We start from the raw sequence: 25,376 nt of genomic DNA, 5'->3' as shown, positions 1-25,376 counted from the left end.
ATCAGAACGCAGATCCACATCTGAAGGAGTGCAGAAAAAACACAGTAAGGACTTCGTATTTCAAAAGAATTGGCAAATAACGCTCTGTCCTTCAAAGGAAGTGTGAAGAAGGAACCTTTTTACTCTATCAGATCAAAGGCAAAAAGTCTTCTACACAACAGAGAATGAACTGGAGATGTTGTGCATATCTCAATTTTCTTTCAAACTAGACAGGAGTATAGTATAAATTGTTTCTGAAATAGCACGCAAGGGACCTGCTCAAACAGTTCTTGGTTTTTGTCTTCTTCATGGCAGCAGGGGGATTTGACACGGAACAGCTCAACCATTTCAGTGGTTGCACTGTATCACCTACAGCTGCAAACAAAAGAAAGAAACTCGTTCTTTCCTATAGCAGTGACTTTCACCACTCTAAAATGTGCAACTTGTAAATGCCGGAGCAAATTCCATTGGCTTTCAAGCACTAAAGTCTTGTTTATGAGACAGAACTCCCAGATGATGCTGAATGGGGGGCAAATTCAATTCTCACCCGAGTACTCTGATCAAAACACTTGTCATCTGTGCTTGCAGATGGGTGGGCACGACTACAGTGGAATGAATGGGAAAAGCTGGCTGAAAACATGAGAAAAGCAGAACTGTCCCACGTGAGAGGCACTGTGAAGATTCTCAGAAGTTAGCTAAGTCAGCAGTTCATCTTCCCTTTTCTGCTTTGTTGACACATCCTGAAAATCTCAAAAGAGAAACTGAATTTCTCTTTTGACATGGAAACTAGGCTAAATATTTCGCAGAATTTCCTAATCATTGGAAAGCTGCAACCCTTTTCTTTAAAAACTACTGATTTCCCAAGCACATGAGGACACACGTAAAATACACAACTGCATCTGCTGGGGCAGGGTTAGTGCTAAAGAGGAGATTTAGGGTTTCATGTCTGTTCAAGGTATTCTGTCAGCTCCTACGAGTCCTGCATAAGTGAGAGAACTACGGAACACGAAAAGCCAGGATCTTTCTATGTAAGTGATCTATCTATACATCAGGTGATATTTGTTCCAGGGAAGGAAAACTTTTGAAGGAGAGCAGTGAGATTTGCTGAATGTTTCTCCTACATCCATTAGAACTATTATTTCAGTAGAAATCTGGAGGGTTCATTAAGTCAAATGCCAGTAGGTAACCTAATTAAATAGTGGAGAAATTAATGTTGTATGGTATGGCCGAAGAAGAAAGTACGTTCTTTAATTTTTTTAAGACAATAAAACACAGTCCATCATTAGGGGAGTTTCAAGTATTCCAAACCATACAATCCTAGCAAAATCAGTATCTGAAGAGGGTACAAGAAATGAGTTTTATTGCATATGAAAGTGGGTTCTTTTGGCAGCCCAGACAATAATAATTTGTATTTTGATTTGATGAAAGGTGAATTAATGCCAATTTACTTAGAGTAAAGTCTAATGCTCAGCTGTTTTATGAGCCATGAATACACAGTTCATTTCTTTTCTAAACTTTTGTTTCCTTTTATTCTTTTAGTGTGTGGTCCTTGAAGACGTGAATTTCTGCAGCTGTCAAACTGGACTCCCTCAGTCATTATGCAGAGAGCACAGGCAAGCCATAGTTGTTGAAACAGCTTCTAGGTGTCAATCCTACTTTCTGCAGGTAATAAATAGCACACAGTAAAATGGCAAATTAGTGACAAAGGTCTGCGGAGCAATCAGTTCTGTATTTCCCAGGAGAAAAGGAAGGAAATAACAGAAAAACTAATTTTTCTTCCATGGCTTGAGAAAAACTTCCTACTTGTTACTGGAAAAAGCTGTATTGATCTAAAGACAGATAACAGTGTATCACTCTTTTATTCAATTCAGCAATTCCTTTTTCCTTTCCCAGTAGATGTATTTCTTATTTGCACATAATTCTAGATTTATTCTGTCAGTGCTACCTATTGACTACTAAATAGGACATTGATAATTCACTGTTCAACCATATACATGAGAGTTATCTCCCCTTGGCATTGCTTAGTATGTGATTGCAACAACTCCTCTTTCCAGAAGCCGCTGGAATAAGTCAGTTTACAGAGCAGTCAGTTTACTTTTGATAACCTCAGTCTTTTGAGGCTTGGCAAGAGGGAGGTAACTTATAACAACCTTTAACTTCCCTCTGTAGCTGGAAAACCTTTTCCTCACCCCTTAAGCAATATTAAACAAAGCTTGAGAAAAGGTTTCAACAATGTATTTACCTGTGCAACAAGACAAAAAAAAAAATGTCTCCTCAAAATTCAGGCAGACAGATAGTTATTTCATCACTACAATCACTTTGAAAAGCCCAGATGTACTCTGATGCAGACAACAGCTAAGCTGTTTTCCCCCTTTTAGAGTGAGGCTGATGCAAGTCAAAATCATTAGCAAATCCAACTCCAACTAGTGATTGTGCTTATGGCAAGCACTGGCTGAAGCTGCTTAGAGCTGTTAAAACACTCTGCAAAGTCTTGCTCGAAGTTTAGGATCTCAGACCACCTATTTTCATTTCCATCTCCTCCTACCTCCTTTACCAGCCACTTCAAGCGGTTTAAAAAAGGAAAACTCTGGACTTGAGAAGATGAAAATTAAGCACATCTTTGGCAGTCTGTCAAAACAGTTTCAGCACTGGATTAATACTCCGTTCTAAGCAAACACATCTTTCATTTTTCTGAATGGTCTGAATTACAGACAAGTGTTTACAACTTTTTTTTTTCTCTCAAGAATTCTCACTGTAGTCCTCACTAGTGCAGTTCCTCCACTAATTCAACAGCTGTAACTGTATGACATTATTTTCCTTTCTTTTTTTCTTTTTTAAAATAATCTTCGTTCTCTTCAAGGCATGTTTTGTTGGCAGTTTACCACTTCACAGCTTCCAGATTTGCTACAAAGACAAAAACCTGGGAACAGCAGCCCATTCAAACCAGTCTGCTCTTCTACCACATCAAATGCTTCCTTCCTCCCTCTACCCTATCACTTTGGACACCAGGTCATTGTTTGTAATGGACCTTCCAGTCCCTTCTCCATTAGTCAGGATCCATCTTTCAAGCTTAGCTTACTAACTTACTGACTTCCATCTATATTTAATCAATGACACATTGGGAATTTTTCTGTTTCCTAGCAAAGCACTGCTTCCTTGTCACCACCAGAACTGTTTTTGTACTTTGCTTCAAGATACATAAGTTATTGCTCCCTTGAATTAGCTGGTAAGTGATAATTTCCGGTTGATTCCATTTTCCAGCTGGATTTTAATTTTACCCTATCCCATCATCTCAGCTAGATTTCATCCCCATTAGATTCACCTGACGAATTCCATTATTTCATAGAATCAGTTTGCCCCATGGCTATACGCACAATAACTAGGAAAACAGAAGCAGGAGAGTATCTTCAGCTACACAGTGACTCCTCTGCTGAAGAACACACTTATGATTCAAAAAGCACTATTGATTTTTTCCGAGTTGAAAAGGGAGCAGCAAATTGATGACATGAAACCAATTGTGTATCTAGAAACCAAGCAAGGTTAGACACCAAGGCATGCTTCTCCAGAAGCATGTTACAAGAAAGGTGGTTATCTACCAGGCACTATAATTCTTTCTAAATAAGACCTCTCTAATAAAACAGTTACAGGTTTTGCAGTCCTGTCCTGATGATGGGATGTACTCTGCACAGCAATACAAGCTGGTACCAACAACTTGTTTCACAAGGCCACAATAACATTTTGCATCAAGTTAGACTGGCCGGCACAGCTCTTTTCAAAGTAAAATACCTTGGCAGTTGTTCATATTTCCTTCATCAGCACAGTCACTTCTCATCATTTTTCTTCTCATCTTGACTTACCTCCAATAACTGCTATAGTGAAAACCTAAATCCAATTACTTAAGAAATATCAGATAAAGATCTCTAAAGGTGTCTTTCCACTGATGCTTCGAGATCCCTTATAGATACTTGCTCTACCATATTCCAAACGTTTTATGATAACTAATAGGGGCATTCAGTCCCCTAGTTTGCAATGTACTTATGATTCTGTGACTTACTGAAAGAATATCAGGAATATTGAACAAGCAATAGAAGTACTGGATCATTGGGCTTTATGGAATTATACATACCTTTAGGACCTGCTCTAAGTTCTCCAGCTTGGCTTGGAGCTGGTGTTTTCCCTTTACAGCCAAATCTCGTTCTTTGGTCACTCTGAGAAGGGTTTCTCTAAGATGGTCATAGTCTGATTTTACCTATAAAAAAGAATCAAATCTGATTATTGCCCAAATAGCTCATGAATGAAGTGAAAACTATATATGACACAAACACTTCTGCATGTTAAATTGGCAAAAAGAAAAAAATTTCAGAGAAGATAGGAAAGAAAGAAGCATAAAAAGTGGAAGAAGTTCATTGAGGAAACTGTGTCTCATATACGTGTATGTATGAAATACATTTACTTTTGACAAGGACTACCATCTGGCAACGAAATTGTAGTTATGCATAAATCATACAAATTTAAATAAATATAATGCATAAAATAAATTATCATAAAACAATTCCTAATTTCTCTGAATCTCAGAGGTACCAGAGATGGCTGTGCTGTATAACGAGACAGAGATCCAACATATATATATAAATATAACTCAAATTTGCATTTTCCTGGACTATTCTTTAGTGTAAAATGACTTCAGAATAAACATACATGTACAATATCAGCCTGTGCTAACCTTTGAAATCATGCCTCTGTAATTTAAAAACTGGTATTCTTTGGCAACAAAAGCCTTGCTCTCCCTTGAAATATTTGCATGCAGGAGGTTTTTAAAGGGTCAGATACTAATCAAGCAGGATTTGTTTTCTGATATAATTTACTTGGTGCTAGGTTAATCATTTCTAAGACTAAGACTTTTTATACAGGATTTTTTGAATCATCAGCAGTAGTGATTGCTTCATAAGCACACACAGCAAATAAGAAAATAAAGTATTAAACTACTTTAAGCTGCCAATGAAAGTATTGTTCTTTCTTCAGTTCAGATCAGATGAAAATTTGATTCCTTATCCCTGATCATATTATGACTTTATGTCCTGTATTGATACCTAACAATAGGATTGGTACAACTTGTATCATATCAGAAACTGACATTTTTACATTAGGAATGAACACCCACCAGCGACAAACACCTGGCTAAAGAAATGCATAATGTTCACATGCTATTTCCACTTCCCTCTAAAAGAAAAGCAAAAAAAAGAAAGCAAAAGAAAGAGTCATAATATTTTTCATGAACAGCGTTCCAAGAAGCATCTGTTTTCCTTTGTTACGTACAGTGCAGAAGCATAAACAATGTTGGCAGGAGTCCAAAGGAAAGGCAAAGCAGCACAAAGTATTGGGATAAGGGATGAACTTTAATCTTGGTGCAGCTCATGTTCCCTTCTAACTTCAGTTAAGGAAGTTACAAGTTCTTTTTTTTCTTTTTTTTTTCTTTTTCCAATTTAATTACTGTAATTTCTTGGTTTTTAAAAGAATAAATGACATTAAGCAATCTCTGACATGGATATCTCCTGGATATTTTCTAAAGCAATGTTTTGGAGACCGGTTCAGCCTTTCTATTTGCCTTCTGGCTCCAGTTTGTTAACTTGCAAATTCTGCCATGGACCAAACAATCTAAATGGTTGCAGCCAGCCCTCGTATTCATCTTTGCAAGAGGACTCTTTAGAGTGCAGTGGACTAGAAAAAAGAAAGAGGAAAATGGAACAAATCATGTTTTCCACAAGAACTGATGCAATTATTGTCAACCTCAGGATTTTTTTTTCTGTGGATAGATTTTCTTTTCCTCTTCCCTCATTTCTTTATAACTAAGGAAACTATTGAACAATGGAGTTCTGGAATCTATTAACTTCCTGCATCCTTTGCATTGTATTTCATTGCTCAGATCACTCAATGTATATTGTTGAAGAATAATGGAGTGGAAAAAAGAAGCAATGAGGTATCATTATCAACAATGCAATTTCGTTACTGTCTTTGATTTTCAGTTAATTTACTGAGAAAAAAATGAAGTACAATATTTTGAAAAAGTTTCAAGAGAAGGTTCTTTTCCTCAGGCTTTAGTTTACTCTGTCTCTAGAGCAATCGATACCAACTCACTGCCTTTGTAAAGACTTTTCTAGAACCTACTAGTTGTCATAGTCTGATTTTTTATGAGTCACTGAGCACGGCACTTTTCTGCTGCATCTCCTTCCCCGGCTGGCAGTGAAGGGGCTGTCACAACAAATTCTACCTGTCTGCTGGTAATGTAATTTTGGAAAGAGATGAATTGGATCAGATAGAACTGTGGTTATTTTACACATCTCAGAATCTTTCATTTAGGATCTCAAAGCACATACCTAAATTAGTTAAAGTTTAGGAATACACGATTGATTCTGATAATTCCTCTACTTTTTCTCTTGGCAGATCAGCTTTTGAACGAAGTTCTGAGTATAGTTTAATTTTGAAGGTTGGAAAGGCCACAACCAAATCTACCAGCCACCTTCCGATAATTACTCTTATTACTTCCAGCAACACTTATAACAATATTTCTACAGAACATTCTTGCCAGGACTTTCTTCTCTGAAGACTGTGTGTCACATGGAATACTGTGACAGACACATTTATATGGCCCATAAAGCAGCGTAAAGCTTGACGAGTCTATAATTTGCTTTTTTTTGGTTTCTTAGGTGACATTTGTTCTTAAATGTGAATTTAATGCTCTCTCCAAGCAGACTGTTTAAGAACATATGGGATTTATATGAACTGGAATTGCACACAGAGAATGTTAAAACATCAATGTTCCCAGTGGCAAAAACAGTTGACCTAAATAGAGTGCCATGATAAACAGTTCTAATTTCATGACAGCAATGGGGAACATTTTGATCTGTGATGTTTCTCTGTTCAATGCATCAACCAATTTATTTTTCACCCCATACCTTCACACTTACTAAATGTGCCCTCATTTGAGTCAGTTATGAAGGCCACAATACTGCTGAAGTGTCTCCTGTTTCCTGAGCACCTAAACAAAAATTGTTAGTGTAACCCAGCACACCAAAATGAGTCAGCAGTTTATCCACTGGTGAAAAGCTCCACCAGCCCTGTAACTCACCATTTGCCTTAATTCTAGACTTCAGGGACCTGCCGGTTTCTCAAACAACTGACATTGTTCAGAAAATGTTATTCAGAAACTACCATGAAAATTGTATGATTTCAGCTACTGTGGATGTAAATTCTGAATGTATAACATCTATTCTATTTTTACACAAAACCACTATCCCATATATATTCAGGCAAACAAGTCAGAGTCCACTGTCCTAAGGACACAAAATCATTTCACAAGTACTCCATTCCAGGAACAGAACTTCCTTTCTCTTATGCAGAGTACCAAAATTACTCATGTAATTTACATGCAATTTAATCTTTATTTTGTGGATTTAAAGGCAGACAGCCTCATAACTACCCCTTTATAAATCATATCTCCTGATACGTCGTGCAAAAATGAGCAGTGGTTTTATTTGTGCTGCAGAACAGAATGCGTAAAGCATCCTCCAGTCCCACTTGCTTGGATGAAGTTGGCCTGTTTTTCAGAACAGCTCTCAAGGGTGAAAAAGAATAAATTACTTTAGGCAGGTTTTCCCCTCCAGGGCTAAACCCTAACTCTGTTAGACTTCTGCTCCAACTTCCATGTCTAAAGTTGTAGAGTTTCACACTTTCTGAATAGTAGAACGCAATCTAAACCGCACAATCTATCCTCAGCCTCATCGTGTGTGGTTAAAAAAAACCAAAGCCAAACCTGACAGAAAACCCAAAGTAATCCCCCAGAAAACCTGTTATGCAAGAAAGAAAGAGCAAGGTTTGCTAACGTTCAAGGTACACTACAAAGATTGCGTGTTGTTAAAATTGTTAAGAGAGTACACTTAAAGGAAGTCTTTGATTCTGCTGAGGCTCTGATATTAAATCAGTAGCACAGCATCCATCGTGCCGTTCACAGTATTTAATGGATTTGAAGAAACAGACGCTCAGAGTATTACAAATTCTGACACTATAACAGCAAAAGGTAATTTTATTACTAGCTTGGTGGCTAATGTGTCAAAGGCCGATGTTTTATCTTTATAATTTAAATTGCTTTCACTAGTTTTTTCAATCTACCTCTAGCTCTTCACTAAAGCAAGAGACGAACATTACCTATAATAAAGCATTATTAACCACATAGTTCTTTACTTTGTGACAGCAAAAAGGTTAACATTTTTAGTGTCACCAATGTACTGAGCCTTCCCTGCATTAATACTGGATGTTATACCTGTGTTAGCCAGAATATAAAACTGCCTAAGCAAGACTTTATGTGCCTCATGAAGTAAAGAGTAAAGGCAATGTGCAAACAACAATAAAAGGAAGAGAAAAACATTAGGTAAGGGAGAAATTCCAGACAGATGGATGAATAAAATTAAGTGATGCTATCATACACGTGGCTTCCTCCTATCATAAAGTATTACTGCGCTGCCTTCTTATAAAAAAACAATTTCAGTTCCTCGGCAACAGGAAATTTCAAGTCTGCTTCAATACCAGGTGCTACACACAAAACAGAGTACATGCATAGCCATCTCTGAGTTTTAGTAATTTGCATTTCCTCAGGGACTTAATCAGACCGTCCTTAGTTTGGAAATTCAGCGGTGGGCTACTCTGTGACGCGTGGACGTCAGCAATATCAAAGCATGCGGCTACTACTGCTTCGCAAGCTTTGAGGATGGGCTTTCATCGGAGCCTATGTGCGTTACAGCTCTTTTGATATGAATGATGTTGCCGAGCAACTCACTTAAGCCCTGTAGAAATCCCAGATTGGAGTTTTATTTTTAGCTAAATGGAGCCCTGTAAAGTGGCTGGTTCATGATGTTTCTTCCACTGAATGCATATGTGGGGAGGTGAGGCACATCTCCTCCCCTGCCAGTCACGCCATGCAGTATTTGCCATAGGTATAATCCCACTCTAGTCAGGAAGATAGTTTTTGTGCCCTAACAGGAACAAAAAAGAGCTGAAGAAAAATACATACTATTAAAACAGTTTTTATGTCAGGACCTGGAATAGCTGAGACTATGCCACATACTATGGTACAGGGGAAATAACTGCTAACCAGGATTTTGGACAAATGCTGGACAACAGAATTCTAACTTTTTATTGATAAATTTAAAAATGCAAAGAAAATATGCAGAGGGGTTGGGGAAAAGCCTACAAGATAGGAATTATTCCTACCACTATTTTTCAGAAAATTCAGAGAATTTTCCAACTAAGCCTCATCAAAGTCAGTGAAAAGTCTTCTACCAAAGCCTAGCACCAAGCTACAACTCTAAGACAATATGCATTGGAGGAAGGATGCAAGCCTATCATTACGTCTTAGATTTTCACTTGAAAAAGGCACCTGTCCACAAACTAATTTTTGTATTTTATATTTAATTAAAATATTTTATATTCTCATGTAGAAACAAGTAAATCAGAAAAAACATCCTCTTTTATCAACTCTGTAGCCTGATTTCTGTAACAAATGGATGTACAAGTTGGGTGCTTGTGATGGTACCTGGTCATATTGCAGTGCTCTGTGGGACACGCTCGCATACTGAAGGCTCAGGAGATTCTTTTCTTGCACAGCATTCTTCAGTTCATTTTCCTAAAACACAAGTAAACAGCGTTATAGATCATTTATCTCCATTACAGTACATCCTATTAAGTGCTTAAGGAAGCAATGTTTTTGAATTATTTGGTATTACCAAACTATTAAGAGTACTATCAGGCAGAGAGCCAAAGGCACTGAAGGTGCAGAAGCAGCAGATTAGCTTGCAATTACAGTTGGCTCTGTCGTAAACCCACATGTTTTCAGTAGATGATCTGATTAAAGATGCGCCGGCGAAGAGAGATGACCTGACTTAACGGGCCTGGTGCCTATAAAAGTAATAATGGAAAAATCTCCCTGTAGAGAGCCAACAACTGGAAAGTATACTCATGTATGCAATCTTATGTTCACATATTTCACTTTACTTATAATGTATATTTAATTAAAATATATATATATACACATTCTAGTGAAAACATAGTTAGAAACTGGGTAGAGCATCTACGTACTACAGTGGCAGGCAACCAGAACCGCAGATGGAAGTCAAAAAGTAAGGAACCTGTGTGGAAAGGTCAAGATATTAACTACAGCCCAAGGAATGTAGTTTTATTTATTTAGGCAGCACTATACCAAGGAAAAAAAGAAAAGTAATTAAAACTCAAATATAGAAAGGACAAACTAGAGGGTTGGAAATGCAAAAAACCCACAAATCAAAATACATGCAGCTCAGGAAAAAAACAACATCCCCTGATATTTCTGAGAACTTCTTTTTTTTCGCACAAGTTCGCCGAGGTAATTATCTAAGATTAAATCTTAAATTCAGTTCCTTATGAAAGTGGTGGTCAGCCATGCTGGGCAATCTATAATCTTTCCATTCTACAGAGTGCATTTTACATTATGCCCTAAACACATCAGTTCTATTTGCCAAAAACTATACTAAGATAAGCAAACCTGGGGCCACTTTCAGGCAATTTGAAAAGAATTATGATTGTGCACCATTAAAATCCACATTATCGGCAGATTGCCGATAATTACTAGATTGGATTACTAATTCTGCTGAAATGTTAAGAAAAACTGTTCGAGAAATGCTTTATCACAGTCTATCTTGAAAACTCTCAACATGAAAAAGAATCAATTGTCAATTTTTGATTTACCAATGTGAGCCCTAAAAAAGGAACTTAAAGCTTCTGATTTTTCATACTACTCCAACCAAAAACCATGCTATTGTAAGCATACTTTCTGAAATTCATTTCAAAACTCTCTGCACACAAGATCCAGGTTTTGAACGGAATACTAACATTTTCAGTGAATAAAAGTGTCAAAGTATTTATGTATTATTGTATTTATGTATTATGTATTTATGTATTTATGTTTCCTAAGCTTAATTACATGAGCATCAGAACTAAAAAAGCTTACAGATTTCTGCCTGATTGCTACTTGACTGATATCTGAGAAGGTGTGACATCCAAATCCGATTGAACTTATCTGCTGGATTCAAAATTTATAGGGTCAGCTGAACAGATAGCATGATCATAGGAATATTTTTTCCCACAGGAAATGAGATTAAAATGTCAGTTTTATAAAATATTTTGCACAGGAAAGGCCATTCTGAATTACAGCGATTTTAACATATCAATTAATTCCACAGAATCATAGACTAGTTTGGGTTGGAAGGAACCTTAAAGAGGGGGGTTCCAACCCCCCTGCCATGGGCAGGGACACCTCCCACTGGCTCAGGCTGCCCAAGGCCCATCCAACCTGGCCTGGAACCCCTCCAGGGATGGGGCAGCCACAGCTTCCCTGGGCAACCTGGGCCAGGGCCTCACCACCCTCATGGGGAAGAAATTCCTCCTTATGTCCAGTCTAAATCTGCCCCTCTCCAGTTTATACCCATTGCCTCTCATCCTATCACTACACGTGTTCGTCAACAGCCTCTCCCCAGCTTTCCTGTAGAAGATGCTGCCCTTCTGCCCACACCTCGATGCCAGTCGGACAGTTCGATTAGAACATAAACAAAGGATAGGGAAAACTAATTCAGCTTAAGTAATGACACGTTAGAGCACCACCATCGCACGACATCAGAACATCTCGTTATCTGTGAGAAGCCGAACTCTTGACTAAGCAGTAAGTGCTACTGCACTGAACTAAACGAAAGACAACAAACTGCAGAATATTCAGTCTCCCGATTGGAGATGCACCTATCATCTCGCACATAAGGAGCGCAGCAATTACAGTTTCTCGAGTCTGTTAAGTCTGTTGCTCAGGGTGCAGTTGAAAGTGGCAGTCAGGCTCTGTGAGATGCCAGACAGTTCTGAGGGCCAAATCTGAAGAATTTCTTAGCTCGCTTAGCATTTTCAAAGGTGTGAATTAAATCAGTAAATATTTTTAAAATATCAACAAACTGCACAGAATAGTTCCTTGGATATGCAAATAAATCACTGCATCCAATTAATGGCTGAAAGTCACTCGCAAAGCATTACGTGTCTTCTGCACTTTATAAGGTGAAAATAAGCTACACCACCTGCTTACAACTACAAGCTTTTGTCAAGATTTGACTTTAATGGATCGACTTGCAATTGTTAATAATCAACACTGTGGGCTGACTTTAATGGAGAACAAGTGACAATGAGTTACCAGGTTTTAATGATGTTAATGAAAGGTATTCAAGCAGAAATAGTGAGGTGGGGCCAGAGGAGGGAGAGGAGGAGCAATTGACAGCAATCTAGGCCAGCATCTTTCACACCCTACTTAAACTCCCCAGGATGGAAAACCATTTACGAAAGATGCACAGCAACTGGGCTGGCTGTTAGTCCTAACTGAAGAAAATACATTTTAGCATGTTATTTGCAAGGATGAATAGAAGTAGGGCAGTAGCCATCCCGGTTTCATTGGTCCTTAGCTATAAGCCTGTTTCTTTTCATTTATATCTCTGTTCATCATCGTGGCCATTTGTCTCAGTATTCTTTTGTGTTTGCCCAGATAAAGCCGACCTATGTTCCCCATCCCAACTGAATTGGTAAAGATCTAGAGTCACCTGAAACAGTCGCAGGAATTACTGGCACACCTTTATCCTAGTAGATACACAGATAGAGACCCAGAAACTGAAACATGGGTGCAAAATTTCCACTTGCAGTATTTGAAACAAAGACAGAATGTAATTGTATATAATATCAACGTGTTTCAAAGTGACATAAATATGCGTAGGATTATAATATTTAGATTGATTGCTCTCAGAAAAAGCTTTAAGGAACAAAGAATAAATGACTCAAAGGTTTCAGAGCAATTATGTGGTGAAAGCCAGATACTGAACCAAAGTCTCGCAAATTTTAGCCAAGTTCCTTTGTCAGGTTACGCCTTCTAGAAAGGATCCAAGTCACAACTACCATCAGCTCAGAAATTCCCACAATATTAGTTTCAACTATATGTTGACTTGACTTACCTCTCAACAACAAACCCTAACAACAAGGTCTCTGACAGCAGAATTATGGTAGATTCAGCTACAATAGTTCAGTCACTGCACAGTAGTATCGATCATTTCCCTGAAAGTAACCCACGATGTGATTAACCGGAGCAGCATACACTACTGCCCGAAGGGGAACACAAGCTAGTTTCTGTGTACTATACACGACTGTTACTTCAACAGATATGTTCTCTTTCAAATTCCTCATGGCCAGGTTCTCCAGCATTGAATGTTTCCAGATGCTACCTGTTACTTGGAGAAGCACACTTTCAGTATCTATTATACATCATCTCCTTCTGTCCTCATCTTCTGTGGCTGTGAAATATGACCTGGATTTTTACAAATGATACTTATGCATCATTACAGTTTGTGATTTTTCTGCCTAATCCATTTTCTTCAGTGATTTGATCTCTTAAAAATATCCTCCTCAGTGGTTTCCAGACTGGCTAAATAGAAACCTTCGACAAAAGAGACCAAAGTTAATCACAGCTTCCCACAACTAAACTCCACCCAACAGGCAATTCATATATTAAATGACAATTGAAATATTATAGAGGAAAAGGATGTTTTTTATTGTTTTAGTCCATGTACAAACTGGAAAACTCAAATTTCTGGTATATACCCTTACTGGCCCCCAGTCAGTGTCTGGAAGTGGTCAGTTCATGGCTACTCCTCTGAAAAGCGCTGTTGCACCACTGTTGTGTTTATGCCCATTTGACTGGTGAACAGTAGCACATAGAAGGGTGTTTTTAATCTGGGAGAAATCCAACTGATTTGATTATAATTTTACTATGAATCACAGAATCATAGAATAGTTTGGCTTGGAAGGAACCTTAAAGCCCATCCAGTCCCATCCCCTGCCATGGGCAGGGACACCTCCCACTGGCTCAGGCTGCCCAAGGCCCATCCAACCTGGCCTGGAACCCCTCCAGGGATGGGGCAGCCACAGCTTCCCTGGGCAACCTGGGCCAGGGCCTCACCACCCTCATGGGGAAGAAATTCCTCCTTATGTCCAGTCTAAATCTGCTCCTCTCCAGTTTATACCCATTGCCCCTCGTCCTGTCACCACAAGCCTTTGTGAACAGCCCCTCTCCAGCTTTCTTGTAGCCCCTTCAGGTACTGGAACTTTGCTATAAGTTCCCTTTGGAGCCTTTTCTTCCCCAGGCTGAACAATCCCAACTCTCTCAGTCTGTCCTCATATGGGAGATGCTCATGTTGTGAGTTGTCTTCGTTAGGATTTTATGGTTGGATTCAGTAAGAACTTTTTAAGAGAGACAGATGCCTTTTGAAAGTCACTATTATATTTCTTCTCACACAGGAAGCCTCCACTTCCTTAAGATGCTATACTGAAATAAATGAGTATTTTTCTATTCCCTTTCCTTTTATTGGCAGATAGCACTGAATGCATTAACAACAGGGCAACGCTTCTCACTTCAGCTCTTACAACTGCCAATTCCAGACAGAACCTTCAAGTCAACAAAAAGAAGAGGTCAGCAAATACCCAAATGACAGGCTTACTGGCAGTAGGCTGGATACGTGCTTCTTGCCTCCAGCTTGCCTGTGGATGCTAGGGATTCTCTGCTACAGCCTTCCTCACTCTCTGTTTAATACCTCTACCAAATTCTAAGGAGAATATCCAAAGAGACATCATGTGGTTATTGCTTGGACCTAAGAGGAGAATTTGCGGGATTTTGACATGATTCAGCTTTTAAATTTCTTGACAACAAACGAGTACCAGTGCAACAACCAAACCTATGGAAAGCATTACCAGGCACTCTTCCCTCATCCTTTCTATTTTGTTATACAAATAGCTTTTGACTTCTTACAAATTTAATGAGAGTTTTGTCCTTTTTTCCCCTGCTGCCCTCTCCCCTGTTCTTCATTTATTCACTGTATGTAACAATCCTGACAATTTAATTGCGCCTAAGAAGCAACATTTTACTGGAGTCAAATGAGGTCTACCATTTAACCTATGCAAATCAATCCACTGCAGCTGTTAATAAAGACAAGAAGAGTGAAGATTAAGACTCATCAAGCCAGTTACTCTAGGACACAGTATAAAAGCAAATGCTGACTAAATGTTAGAAGACTAATATGCAAGTGAAAAGGAAGCAGTACTTCATACTTTCAAAGAAGCTTCTTGCCAATCTCCAGAGTGTTGGCATTGGGTTTCATTTATTAGTTGAACAGTCTGTCACCTCCTTTTCTAATGATGTTGCTACACAATATCCATATAAAAAAATCAAGAGCTTGAAGCAATTTACTCACTACTATAGCATGTATCCAAAAAGTTTACAAGCACGGAAATGAATGTGGAAAATTAATGTTAAGGAAAGAAACAATAGCAGCTGTATGTAGAACTATTTCACCTTCCCTCAGAAAAAAATGAGAGGGTTGTCATAGATTACCATCAAGTAGATACAGAACAAACAAAACCCAGATCTCTTCTAATATTTGCAGCCAGAAGCTGCACAGAGTTTAGTTTGCTCCTGCTTTCTCACCAAGTTAAATACAAGAAGTGTAAACCATACTCACATATATTACGTATCTGGTGCAACGTCAATCAAGCTGCACCCATGTCAGGACAAGCTGAAATGCCTTTAGCATGTCAGACAAAATTGCAAGCAGCAAGGATATTTCCTGTTGGATGTAAAGAATGCTTCAGGCATTCTCAGCTCATAGAATTTTGATTTAAGAAAACAACACTAAGGATGATCTTTTCAGAATCTGTGAAGTGAACTGCATCAGAAAACTGACATCTCTCCCACATCTATATAAACACAAGCAGTCCCGCAGTGTGCCATTTTTTAAGGGCTGCCCAGAGCACTACACAGATTTAGACTCACACACCAGTACATATTTTGCAAAACACGAGACAATAAAGAAAATGTAATAATAAAAGACATAAAAAAATAAATAATATTACCTTATATATAAGTTGCATGTTTTTAAGTGCAGAAATGAAGGCAAAAACGTTTGTTCATAACAGAGCAAATGTAGAAATTCTCCTATGGATATGAGGACTGACTATAAAAATTCACGGTAGGAGGATGACTTCTGTAGATTTAATACAATCTGACACCACTGTCCGGGTAACAAGGTTCTACATTGCCTGGAGAAAGGCATCTGTTGCCCTGTGTGCTAGTTTGCTCATCCGTCAATTATTTTTGTTTAAAAAAAATGTTATACACTATTCATTTATTTGTAGCTCTTTTTCTTTGAGACTTGTTTTTGCCAGTAACCTGAAATGACTGTAAGTAGAACACTCTGATTATAATCCCCTGTGATAGTTCTCTATTTTGATGATACACAAATAGAATTAATCCAAGAGAAAAGTGAAATTCTACAGGTACTTCAAGGAAAAATGAAGAATCTTCTGATCTTATCTCCCGTATTTTTGCCCTGTGAATGACTCACTTCTAAGGTCAAATTCTTCACCATCAATTTATTTTATTCTGCTTGTAAGAACTATATTTTAAAGGCAAAGCTGAGTCATCCTGAATAGTACGCGGTAGAACTATTTAGGAACCTCAACATGGACAGGCTAACAGAGCTCGGCTGAGAAGCACAGCCTGTACAACAAACTGCCATTAAAATCTTTCTGATTTTCTCTTTGTAATTATCATGTGCATGATGCAAGAAAAACGCAGGCTGTCCTGCATCATTCTAACCACTATATAATACAGCAGTAAGAAAAGTGGAACCAGGAGCAGGCAGAAAAATGGCATTCACAAGAGAGGCTGTGGTTCTGTTACTGCCAGTTAATGTTTTGACACCGGTTCCATTATATCTGACAGCTTTGGATTCATACCAGTAAGATAAAAGTGGGATCAAAGAAAGCACCGAAAGATACGGAGTGTCCCCTTCCAGCCCCATGAATGGTGCACCTCTACCCAGTACTGGCTTCCACGCTTAGCAACTTTCATAGTTAGAAAGTTGCACTTTTAATAAACAAAATATAATAAGTTAGCGGAAAACTACTAAATGCAATGAAAAATAGTCAAATTAAATACTCTTCTTTTTTTTTTTGAGGCATTTTACTATTTCCATTTGATTCTCCTTCTTGATCGTCATGATGAACTACATGTTACTTAGTAGTGCAGGAAAGTAGCCTGACATTTTGTGATGTTAAAGTTTAAAAACTAAAGGATTTCTATAGAGAATTATAAGAGGCATATATATTTTTTTTCCACTACCACTGCTAAGACAAAGGAAGATCTACTGAGAAATGCTTGCATTTTAAGTAAAATCACTGCACAATTCTATTTTCTTCATTTTAAAAATAGGAACTTTTCCATGCAAATTAGACTTGATTCTAATAAAGGAAAACAAATGCAGCTTTACCCCCTAATCAGTAGGCTGAATTTAGCCTAATAAACACTATATAAAAATAGCACTTCTTAAAAAGCACTACTAAATAAAGAATGCAGGAACTGTAGCAGTTTATTGCTCTTGGAAATCACCACTGTCTTGGCACTACAGTGACCAGGACCAGATGTTATGGAGGAAGCAGAGACAATTAATGCATGGCATTATTTTTCACTTCAGTAAGACTCTTAAGATAACAAGCTTTGCGCTACCAGCTTATTTCCTTCATGTTCTTTTTGTCTTGTCCTTCCAAGCATTAGCTTTTCATGCAATTGTTTCTCAACACAATCTTTTCTACCACCCCAAATTCATCAACCCCCTAAGGACACTGATTAACGCGATAAGGTTCTCACTGCAGTGTTTTGCAGGATCAGAGAGGAAATGGACAGATATACATCCGATTCACCTGAATTTCTGGAGGATTCCCCGGTCTTAGAATCACATGGAAATAAATATATATCTATTTACTGCTGCTCAGAGTGTGGCCATAACTGAAAATTGTTAATAACACTCTCCATTGTATTTTCTTCACCTATGACACATGGTATAAATATGACAAGATGCTCTCAACTATCCTAATAATGAAAATGGTTAAAGTGACAGCTTTAGATGTATCTAAGTGCAATGGTTTTATTATAGTATCCATAGTTGTGAGTAAATAACACAGCAGAAATTCTAGCTGCAGCTGTTTACAATAAATTACCAAATACACAAGTTCTTCAAGACATTACTTTTGCAATTTATACCTGCTGTGGTTGAAGGAATTAATTAAGAAGACAGTAAAAAAGCAGACATTCCACACAATAGCATCGTCTAGTATTTGCTATTATATTTGTATTTTATGATGCCTCCCTCCCTCCAGGAGTTATGTGGAATGCATCAACTAGACTCCATACTGGAAATGTCTTTGCACGCTTCCAGTTCAGAACACAGACAGAATGAAGTCTAACTGGCAGTAGATGGCATTACTTTTTTCCTTGTTAACTTCTGCAGAAGGTATCAAACAACACTATTCCAACAGGCAAAGACTGCAAGTGTATAACTTATGTTCTCAGTATCATCTTTTAAAAACCTCTCAGCATTTGCAATGAAATGTTATTAATGTGTAGCTGATTCATTCCTTAATGACAAAGTCATACACAATCTTTTTGTGGGAAAGTAGTAGACAAAGGTATAACAGACAATTGCAAGATCAACTCAAGGTAATTTTAGGCCTATCAAGTTCCAAGAAAAATGAGGGTTAAAGGGTCAATTCTGATCAATAATGAGTTACTTATGTATATTAACACCATAACATTTTCAGCCTAAGGCTGTTCCAATAAATAAATTATGTGATATTAATAATGCTTCCATCAGTGACAACATAAAAATTATTTTCATAGGCATAAATTTTAATACAAGCTTCATACCAAAGCAATTTGACCAATGCAGCCGTTTCTAATTTAGCCACCCAGAGCACCTACACAAAGAGCTTTAGCTTTTGTTTAGGCTACACACCGACAGGCTCGGGGCATAAGAAGCACTTGGACAATGCTCTTAATAACACGCTTTAACTTGGTCAGCCCTGAATTGGTTAGGAAGTTGGACTACATGATCATTGCAGGTCTCTTCCAACTGAAATAGTCTAATCTATTCTATTCTATCCTCCTGAAGATACCTTCTCACTTCAACTTAGCCAAACCACTACTTAGTACTTCCTTTAAAAAACAAGCACATTTGTGTTTCATTTTTTCAAATAACATCCAGCTGCTGGCAACATAAACATAGCCAAAAAATACAGTAGAAATAAATTTCTGCAGCCTTTAGTAGTGAATTAATTTTAATTGTAATATTACAGCAGTGCTTTCCCTCAGACAGTATTAGAAAGTTAATCAATTTGATTTGTGGGCTGAAGCAAAATCAATATTTATTCAGCGTTTTTTCTTTCAATTATTTTTGCACTCACTTCTCAGTACAATAAATTAAGCCATATATCTGAGAGACAGAGGGTCTAATTGTCATTTATCATGGCACAGTTCTGGTTACTTCAGGGACAACTTATACCCAAAAGAAAGAAAAAATAATGTTAAATCATACAATGCTAAGGGAGAAAGGAGTGAACTGGGTCTTTGGTCTTGTATATAAAGGCATAAAGGAAACACAGTATGGCTGAAACATTAACCCCATTTGAAAGTTGGTATCAAGATGGCACTGTCCTAAGGGGACATTCTCTACTGACCCCTTAACAAGTATTACCTATTTATTTTACTGTGGTAGTGCATATTTTCTGTTTCACATCTCCAGTTGGTAGTAAATTGATCTTTTGCCTTGAGTCCAATGCACTTGCCAAAGATAGAACTTTGTAGGTTAAACAGAACACCACCGATTATTTGGAAACAATTAAAATGCATAGTGTGGTTTTAGTTGTTTCTGCACGTGCATGAATTTCCACTCAAACTCTGTGGGAACTGCTAAGATTCAATTTCACTAGTAGCAGAACAAATGAAATACATCAGCTAAAAAACAAGAACAAAGCTGTTGTGATCCCCACTGGAGCTCATGAGGGAGCTCATAGGGCTGTAACAGAAAGCATCTATTCAAATATCTGCTAAGGCATTGAGATTTCCATTTACTGATCAACAGAACATGTACAGAAGACTGACGAACAGCAATCTGAGCTTGGAAATCTCTCCACAGAATACCTTATAGGATCCTCTGACGTCCATGTATGTTAGTATTCTGCTAACACACCAGTTGCAGAGGCTTTTCTATGGGAATAGCTCATGAAGAGATCTTGTCGACTTCAATTAAACTGTAAAGTTCATTGTGCTGCTTCTTGTAACAGAAATTTCTTATTCTTACTGAAACAGAGCAAGCCTTTTCTCATTCTATTCCACCAATAATTAAAATGCAGTTAGTTAGAAAAATAAGTATTTCTCAAAAAGCTTTCCTTTTTGTCATGCACAAAGAGGACAGAATAGCAAACAAGATCATCTGTTGTCATGGTAACGTCGTGCCCCAGCAGGTGAAATACTCAGTCCTGTGGCACTAAAAACAGATGAAACATGCTGAACCTAAGCATAATATCAACTAAAGCTCAACAATCCAAATTTGTTTTCATATATTGACATAATTGTAAGCAACACATTTAGAGAAAGAAATGTTAAAAAAAAAATGTAGGCTCTGGTGACATCAGTAGTTATTCTGTAGTCTCAGAGTAATTTAGTCAGGCAGAAATTTATATTGATATAGTGCATAATTTTGGAAATCTCTATGCAAAGCTTAGCACAATTTGGAAAAACTGTAAGAGACTTGAAAACAGATTTTTCAAGACAGGTATGAGAAATACATGCTGAATAATTTTAAGGGTTAGGTGCCAGAAGCATCACTCAAAATCAGCTCTTTATATTCCTAAAGCTCTGTTTTCAGAACAGATGAAATTACAGCCTTCAAGTATGACTGTACAATCAATTGTTCACCTTCTGCTAAGCTGAGATTGGATATATGAACACTAAACGCTTATGAGCTAACCAAAACAAAGTACAATGGGCTTTCACTCCATGATTTTCTAAGAAAAGCTGTACAAAACTGTACGTTGATCCTTCTACGGTCCAACCAAATCTTCCATAACTAAAAGTATCTACAAGAAAGTGCCCACTTCAGAACACTTCATTCCTGTTTACAGAGATGGGAACAACACTTTGCAATCCTTCCTTAGAGAAAACAAACATGCGAGTAAATCAAGAAGCCTTCTTTTCATCTGCAGCACTCTCAAACAATGGGAAGTCACCAGGTATAATATTCATTAATCAAAGCTGTTTCCAAAGCATTTTCAGCACCTTTTGAAAGCTAGAAAGAATGGAACTTTATGTGATTTCTTACATAATACAAGATTAAACCGGAAAGGACAATATAGTTTGTTCTAAACAATACAGATCTCATTTTCTCCCTCCATGTAGCAAAACACAGCTTCTTAAACAAAGCTTAGTAATTTTATTATATAGAATCATAGAATAGTTTGGGTTGGAAGGGACCTTAAAGACCATCCAGTTCCAACCCCCCTGCCATGTGTATTTACAGGTGCGAAAACTCAAATATACTGTTTTTCTAAGGATTCTCAGGAAAAACAGATCACAAAATAATGATTTTAAACAATGTCAGTCACAATTTGAAATTTATTCATTACTCACAGTCCTTGAGCAAACAATGAGTGAACTGCGCCTTCATCCTTCCCAAGTGCCAAAAAAGAAAAGAAGGCTCTTTCACCCAACTAAAGCAATGCTCTTTCTTATCCTTCTACTCAATGCCATGTAAAGTCCTGTCGGGAGGACATCAAGGAGAAATATAATAGCCAGGAAATTCTAGAAATCACCAGAAATTATGATTTTTTCCTAATGATACATCATTATTCTATTACATGAACTATAGTTCAACCTTGAACGCCAGTAATATACCAGTCTTCATATTAGGCACTACCTAATAGAAGAAAGTCTCTGCCTAAATATATTATGTTCTAATTTTTAAAGCATAAGACTAAACAGAGGCTAGAATCAGGTCTAATTAATATATAGTTTTGGAGACAAGAAATTCTCTGCACATGTCAAAAAATTAGCTTTACAGTTTTTTAACAGCGATTGCTTGAAGACACCTTGCAGCTTGGGGTTACAAAAATATTAGGAAAAGTTAGTTGACAGAGTAGAAATGAAGAGAATGTGAACAGTATCTCCATGAGAATAATAATTACATAGATTGAAATACGTACATGCTGATGATGTCATCAGTTTGTACAGTAAAGCTGAGAGAAATCCATGACACCTGTTTTTCACAAAGAGAAACTCAGTAACTAAGACCAAAAAATGGTCGTTGATTTTTGGATTCTTCTGCTGGCTGTAGATATCCCTGAAAAATCAGGGCCGTCACCAGCAAAGAACGCTTTGGAAATGTGATCTCCGATGATTCGAATGGCACAGAACAACACCAGGAACGCAGAGTCAGACAGGCACAAAAATCCTCCCGTATATCACACTCTACACAAACATAAAAGTCTTTAAGAACTACCACGGCTTATTTTGCTGTCATAAATCTGCTCTGTATCTCTATAGTCTATAAGGACAAATTTCCAGGCATTTTTGAGGACAACAGAACACAGACAAAATACTTCGTGTTAACATATCATAAGAAACAACACAAAATATCAACTTTGTATGTGTCATGTTACTTTTCCTTATCTTCTCTTTCCTGAGTCTAATTAATGCTGCCAGGCAGATATTTATATACTATTCTGCTTAGTATAAAATCAAAAGAAAACTAAATCATCCAAGGCCCGGTTCAGGCAAGGAATTAACTGTTTAAGAGCAGTGGTATGTTGAAACAATTTATCTGACACCCCCCCTTAGTATTTTCCCCTTCACTAAACTCTGATATGAATTGAAGCAGAGTCCTGACGGCTTTAAAAAGGGTAGAAAATCATCAACTAGAATTCTGCATTAAAGTTGCAATCAGATTTATTTCTTTGCTATTTCTAAGTCTTAGCAAACATGTTATTTGGCATCTCAAATTAATCTTACATTTGCTTCAACATGACTAATTAGGTCTATATTACCCTCAGTCTTAAACCATTAATTATTTCATTACTTAGAGTTACACGTGGTAGCAATGGAAAGTATTTCACCCCCACTTACTCAGAAAGCAGTCCTCTATATAAGCAATTGCATCCATCTTCCCTCCTTAATGACACAGGCAAAGAGTCAGAGTTTCCTTCTGCTCATTCAAGCTGTACCGCATCATACTGTTAAATTAAAATTAATCCTCCTTACTAGCTAAAACTGACCTTTTAGCCACTGCCTGGAAAGAGAACATCACTCCCCTGAGGGCTGTTCAAGGGGAGGGCTTTCTCCTGCCTGACACCTCTCAGCCACCAGATGAGATAAGGCAAAAGCACATTAAAATGGGTAATTCGGTAAGGGATGATTAATATTATTTATACAAGGAAGGCTGGCAAGCCATGCTTGCTGCCTTAAGTACCGGAGCCAGGGAAGCTTTCTGTGATCTGTAACATCAGTAAATATTTACATTTTGGATTATTCTTTAAAAGTTGATAATTAACTGCTTGAAGCTGAACAGAAAGATGCTGTAAGCCTTCACTCAGTTCCTGTATCCACTTTGCTGTTGTTGTATCCCTGAACTACATCAGGACATTCTGGGGCTTAAGGGATTTTTATTCATTTAAATAATAGATTTTTATTCATAATTATTTCCAAGATAAAACCTTGACACGTTAGGGAAGCACAGAGTTTGTGGTTTTGCTATTTGCTCTTTTCTTAAACGAGATGCTTAGAATAGGTACAGATACGGCAAAAACGCTTTTGTCCTCTGTCACTCAAACCAATTTGAGCACTGGGAAATTCAATTTCTCCTGCCCATAAAGCCTTTTTAACGTAAGCATGCATTACTCATATCCTGAGTAGAGCTTTTAAAATCTCCTCGCTTTCACTTTGTATAAAATACACATTATTTTATGTCCTTGAACACTTACACTCTTTATTGTTGCGATTTGCATATGTGCTGATATTTAACCAAAGATTTACATTTAAAATATAACTAACCTGAAAGCAGCTTATAAGTCTAAAGACCACAGGGGGACCAACCAGGAAGAAGCTAATCAGAGCACAGAATTCCTGTTCTGTATGAAATATTGATTAGCAAATATCTTACTTGAGAGAAATGGAAATGGGAGGAATAATGATGCAAAATACTTCCGGTGTGTGAAGTGACTGACAATAAACTTTGGCTCAAATGGTAAATAAAGGAAAAATATGACAACAAAAGAAATTAACCTCTGGACAGTGGAAATGACCCTACACAAGGAAATCTCTGAAAACATTAGGACAATATAAAGAATCAATGCTACTTCTACAGGAATACAGTATTCCACTTCACAAAATTAAGTGTTGAAAGTTTATCATGCTGGATTAAAGACTGAAAATAAAATAATCCTATGCTAATAATATTTAGCTTTAGGGCTTGTCGTATTTATATTTTTCAGTTCATAAAAATCAATTGTTGTGGCAGCTACAAATTTAAAGCTTTGTGGAAGTTCCCGGGAAAGGCTTTGAGACAGGGGGAAAAAAAACCCAAACAACAAACCTACCCAAAACCAAAGAGAAATAGATCCTGTACTTCTGCATTTATAAACTAAATGAATTATGACTTTAGTCTCCCAGTAACCTAACTGAAAGATGCTGCCAACTAGTATAACATTAACAAATACAATTCAAACACTAGCTTCTGGGCTTCCTTTTGTGACAGGAATTAGGATGCTTTTAATGGTAAATTTATCCTTATTGGCATTTGAACGGCTCTTCATCGGAACAATACCTTCATTCTGCTGTTGCTCAGGTATCATTCAGCTTTGCTCTAGAAACTAGAATTTTTTTTTTCAGGAGAGTATATTGACAATGACCAACGGATCAAACAAAGTTTAATTGTTCATAATTTAAAAAAAATAATAATTTAAAATTGTAAATACCTGGTTGAATACGTAATTCTGATCTGTTTTGAGCTACTGAAGAGCTTTTAAAATAACTCAAAGACAGCTTTGACCAAACCTCCAGGACCCAAGTTTATGTCAAGTTTTAAGCAAGCACAAGGCCAGTTTGAGGACAATATGAATGAAACATCACTCGGTTTAATAAATGATATGATTTGGTATAAAAAATGTGTTAGGACTGCAATCATAGAACCATAGGATAGTTTGGGTCGGAAAGGAACTTACAAGTCCACCCAGTCCCACCCCCCCTGCCATGGGCAAGGACATCTCCTACTGGATCCGGTTGCTCCAAGGCCCATCCAACCTGGCCTTGAACATCTCCAGGGATGGGGCAGCCACAGCTTCCCTGAGCAACCTGTTGAGTACAATCAATACATGAAATAGTATTTGTACTAAAAATTGTCCTTTTTGCTTCACCAATT

General features: G+C 37.5%; 1 protein-coding gene across 6 annotated transcripts in view; it reads right to left on the bottom strand.

Annotated features, from left to right (window-relative positions):
- RIMBP2 (RIMS binding protein 2) overlaps positions 1-25,376 on the bottom strand; it is a 151,194-nt gene that overhangs the window by 59,249 nt on the left and 66,569 nt on the right. For 3 of the 6 annotated variants that reach the window (XM_054082797.1, XM_054082798.1, XM_054082801.1), the window contains 2 exons: positions 9,566-9,655; positions 4,106-4,228 (listed from right to left, as the gene is read on the bottom strand). In XM_054082797.1, coding sequence (XP_053938772.1) covers positions 4,106-4,228; positions 9,566-9,655 — 213 coding nt within the window. Of the gene's footprint in view, positions 1-4,105; positions 4,229-9,565; positions 9,656-15,984; positions 16,019-23,086; positions 23,236-25,179; positions 25,199-25,376 lie in introns of those variants that run through there. The other 3 variants (XM_054082799.1, XM_054082802.1, XM_054082800.1) reach the window with 3 other exon arrangements.

Source organism: Cuculus canorus, chromosome 17 (genome assembly GCF_017976375.1).
Source record: "Cuculus canorus isolate bCucCan1 chromosome 17, bCucCan1.pri, whole genome shotgun sequence".
Taxonomy (NCBI): domain Eukaryota; kingdom Metazoa; phylum Chordata; class Aves; order Cuculiformes; family Cuculidae; genus Cuculus; species Cuculus canorus.
The sequence above is the reverse complement of the archived record's forward strand: the minus strand, read 5'-3'. Positions and strand labels throughout refer to the sequence as shown.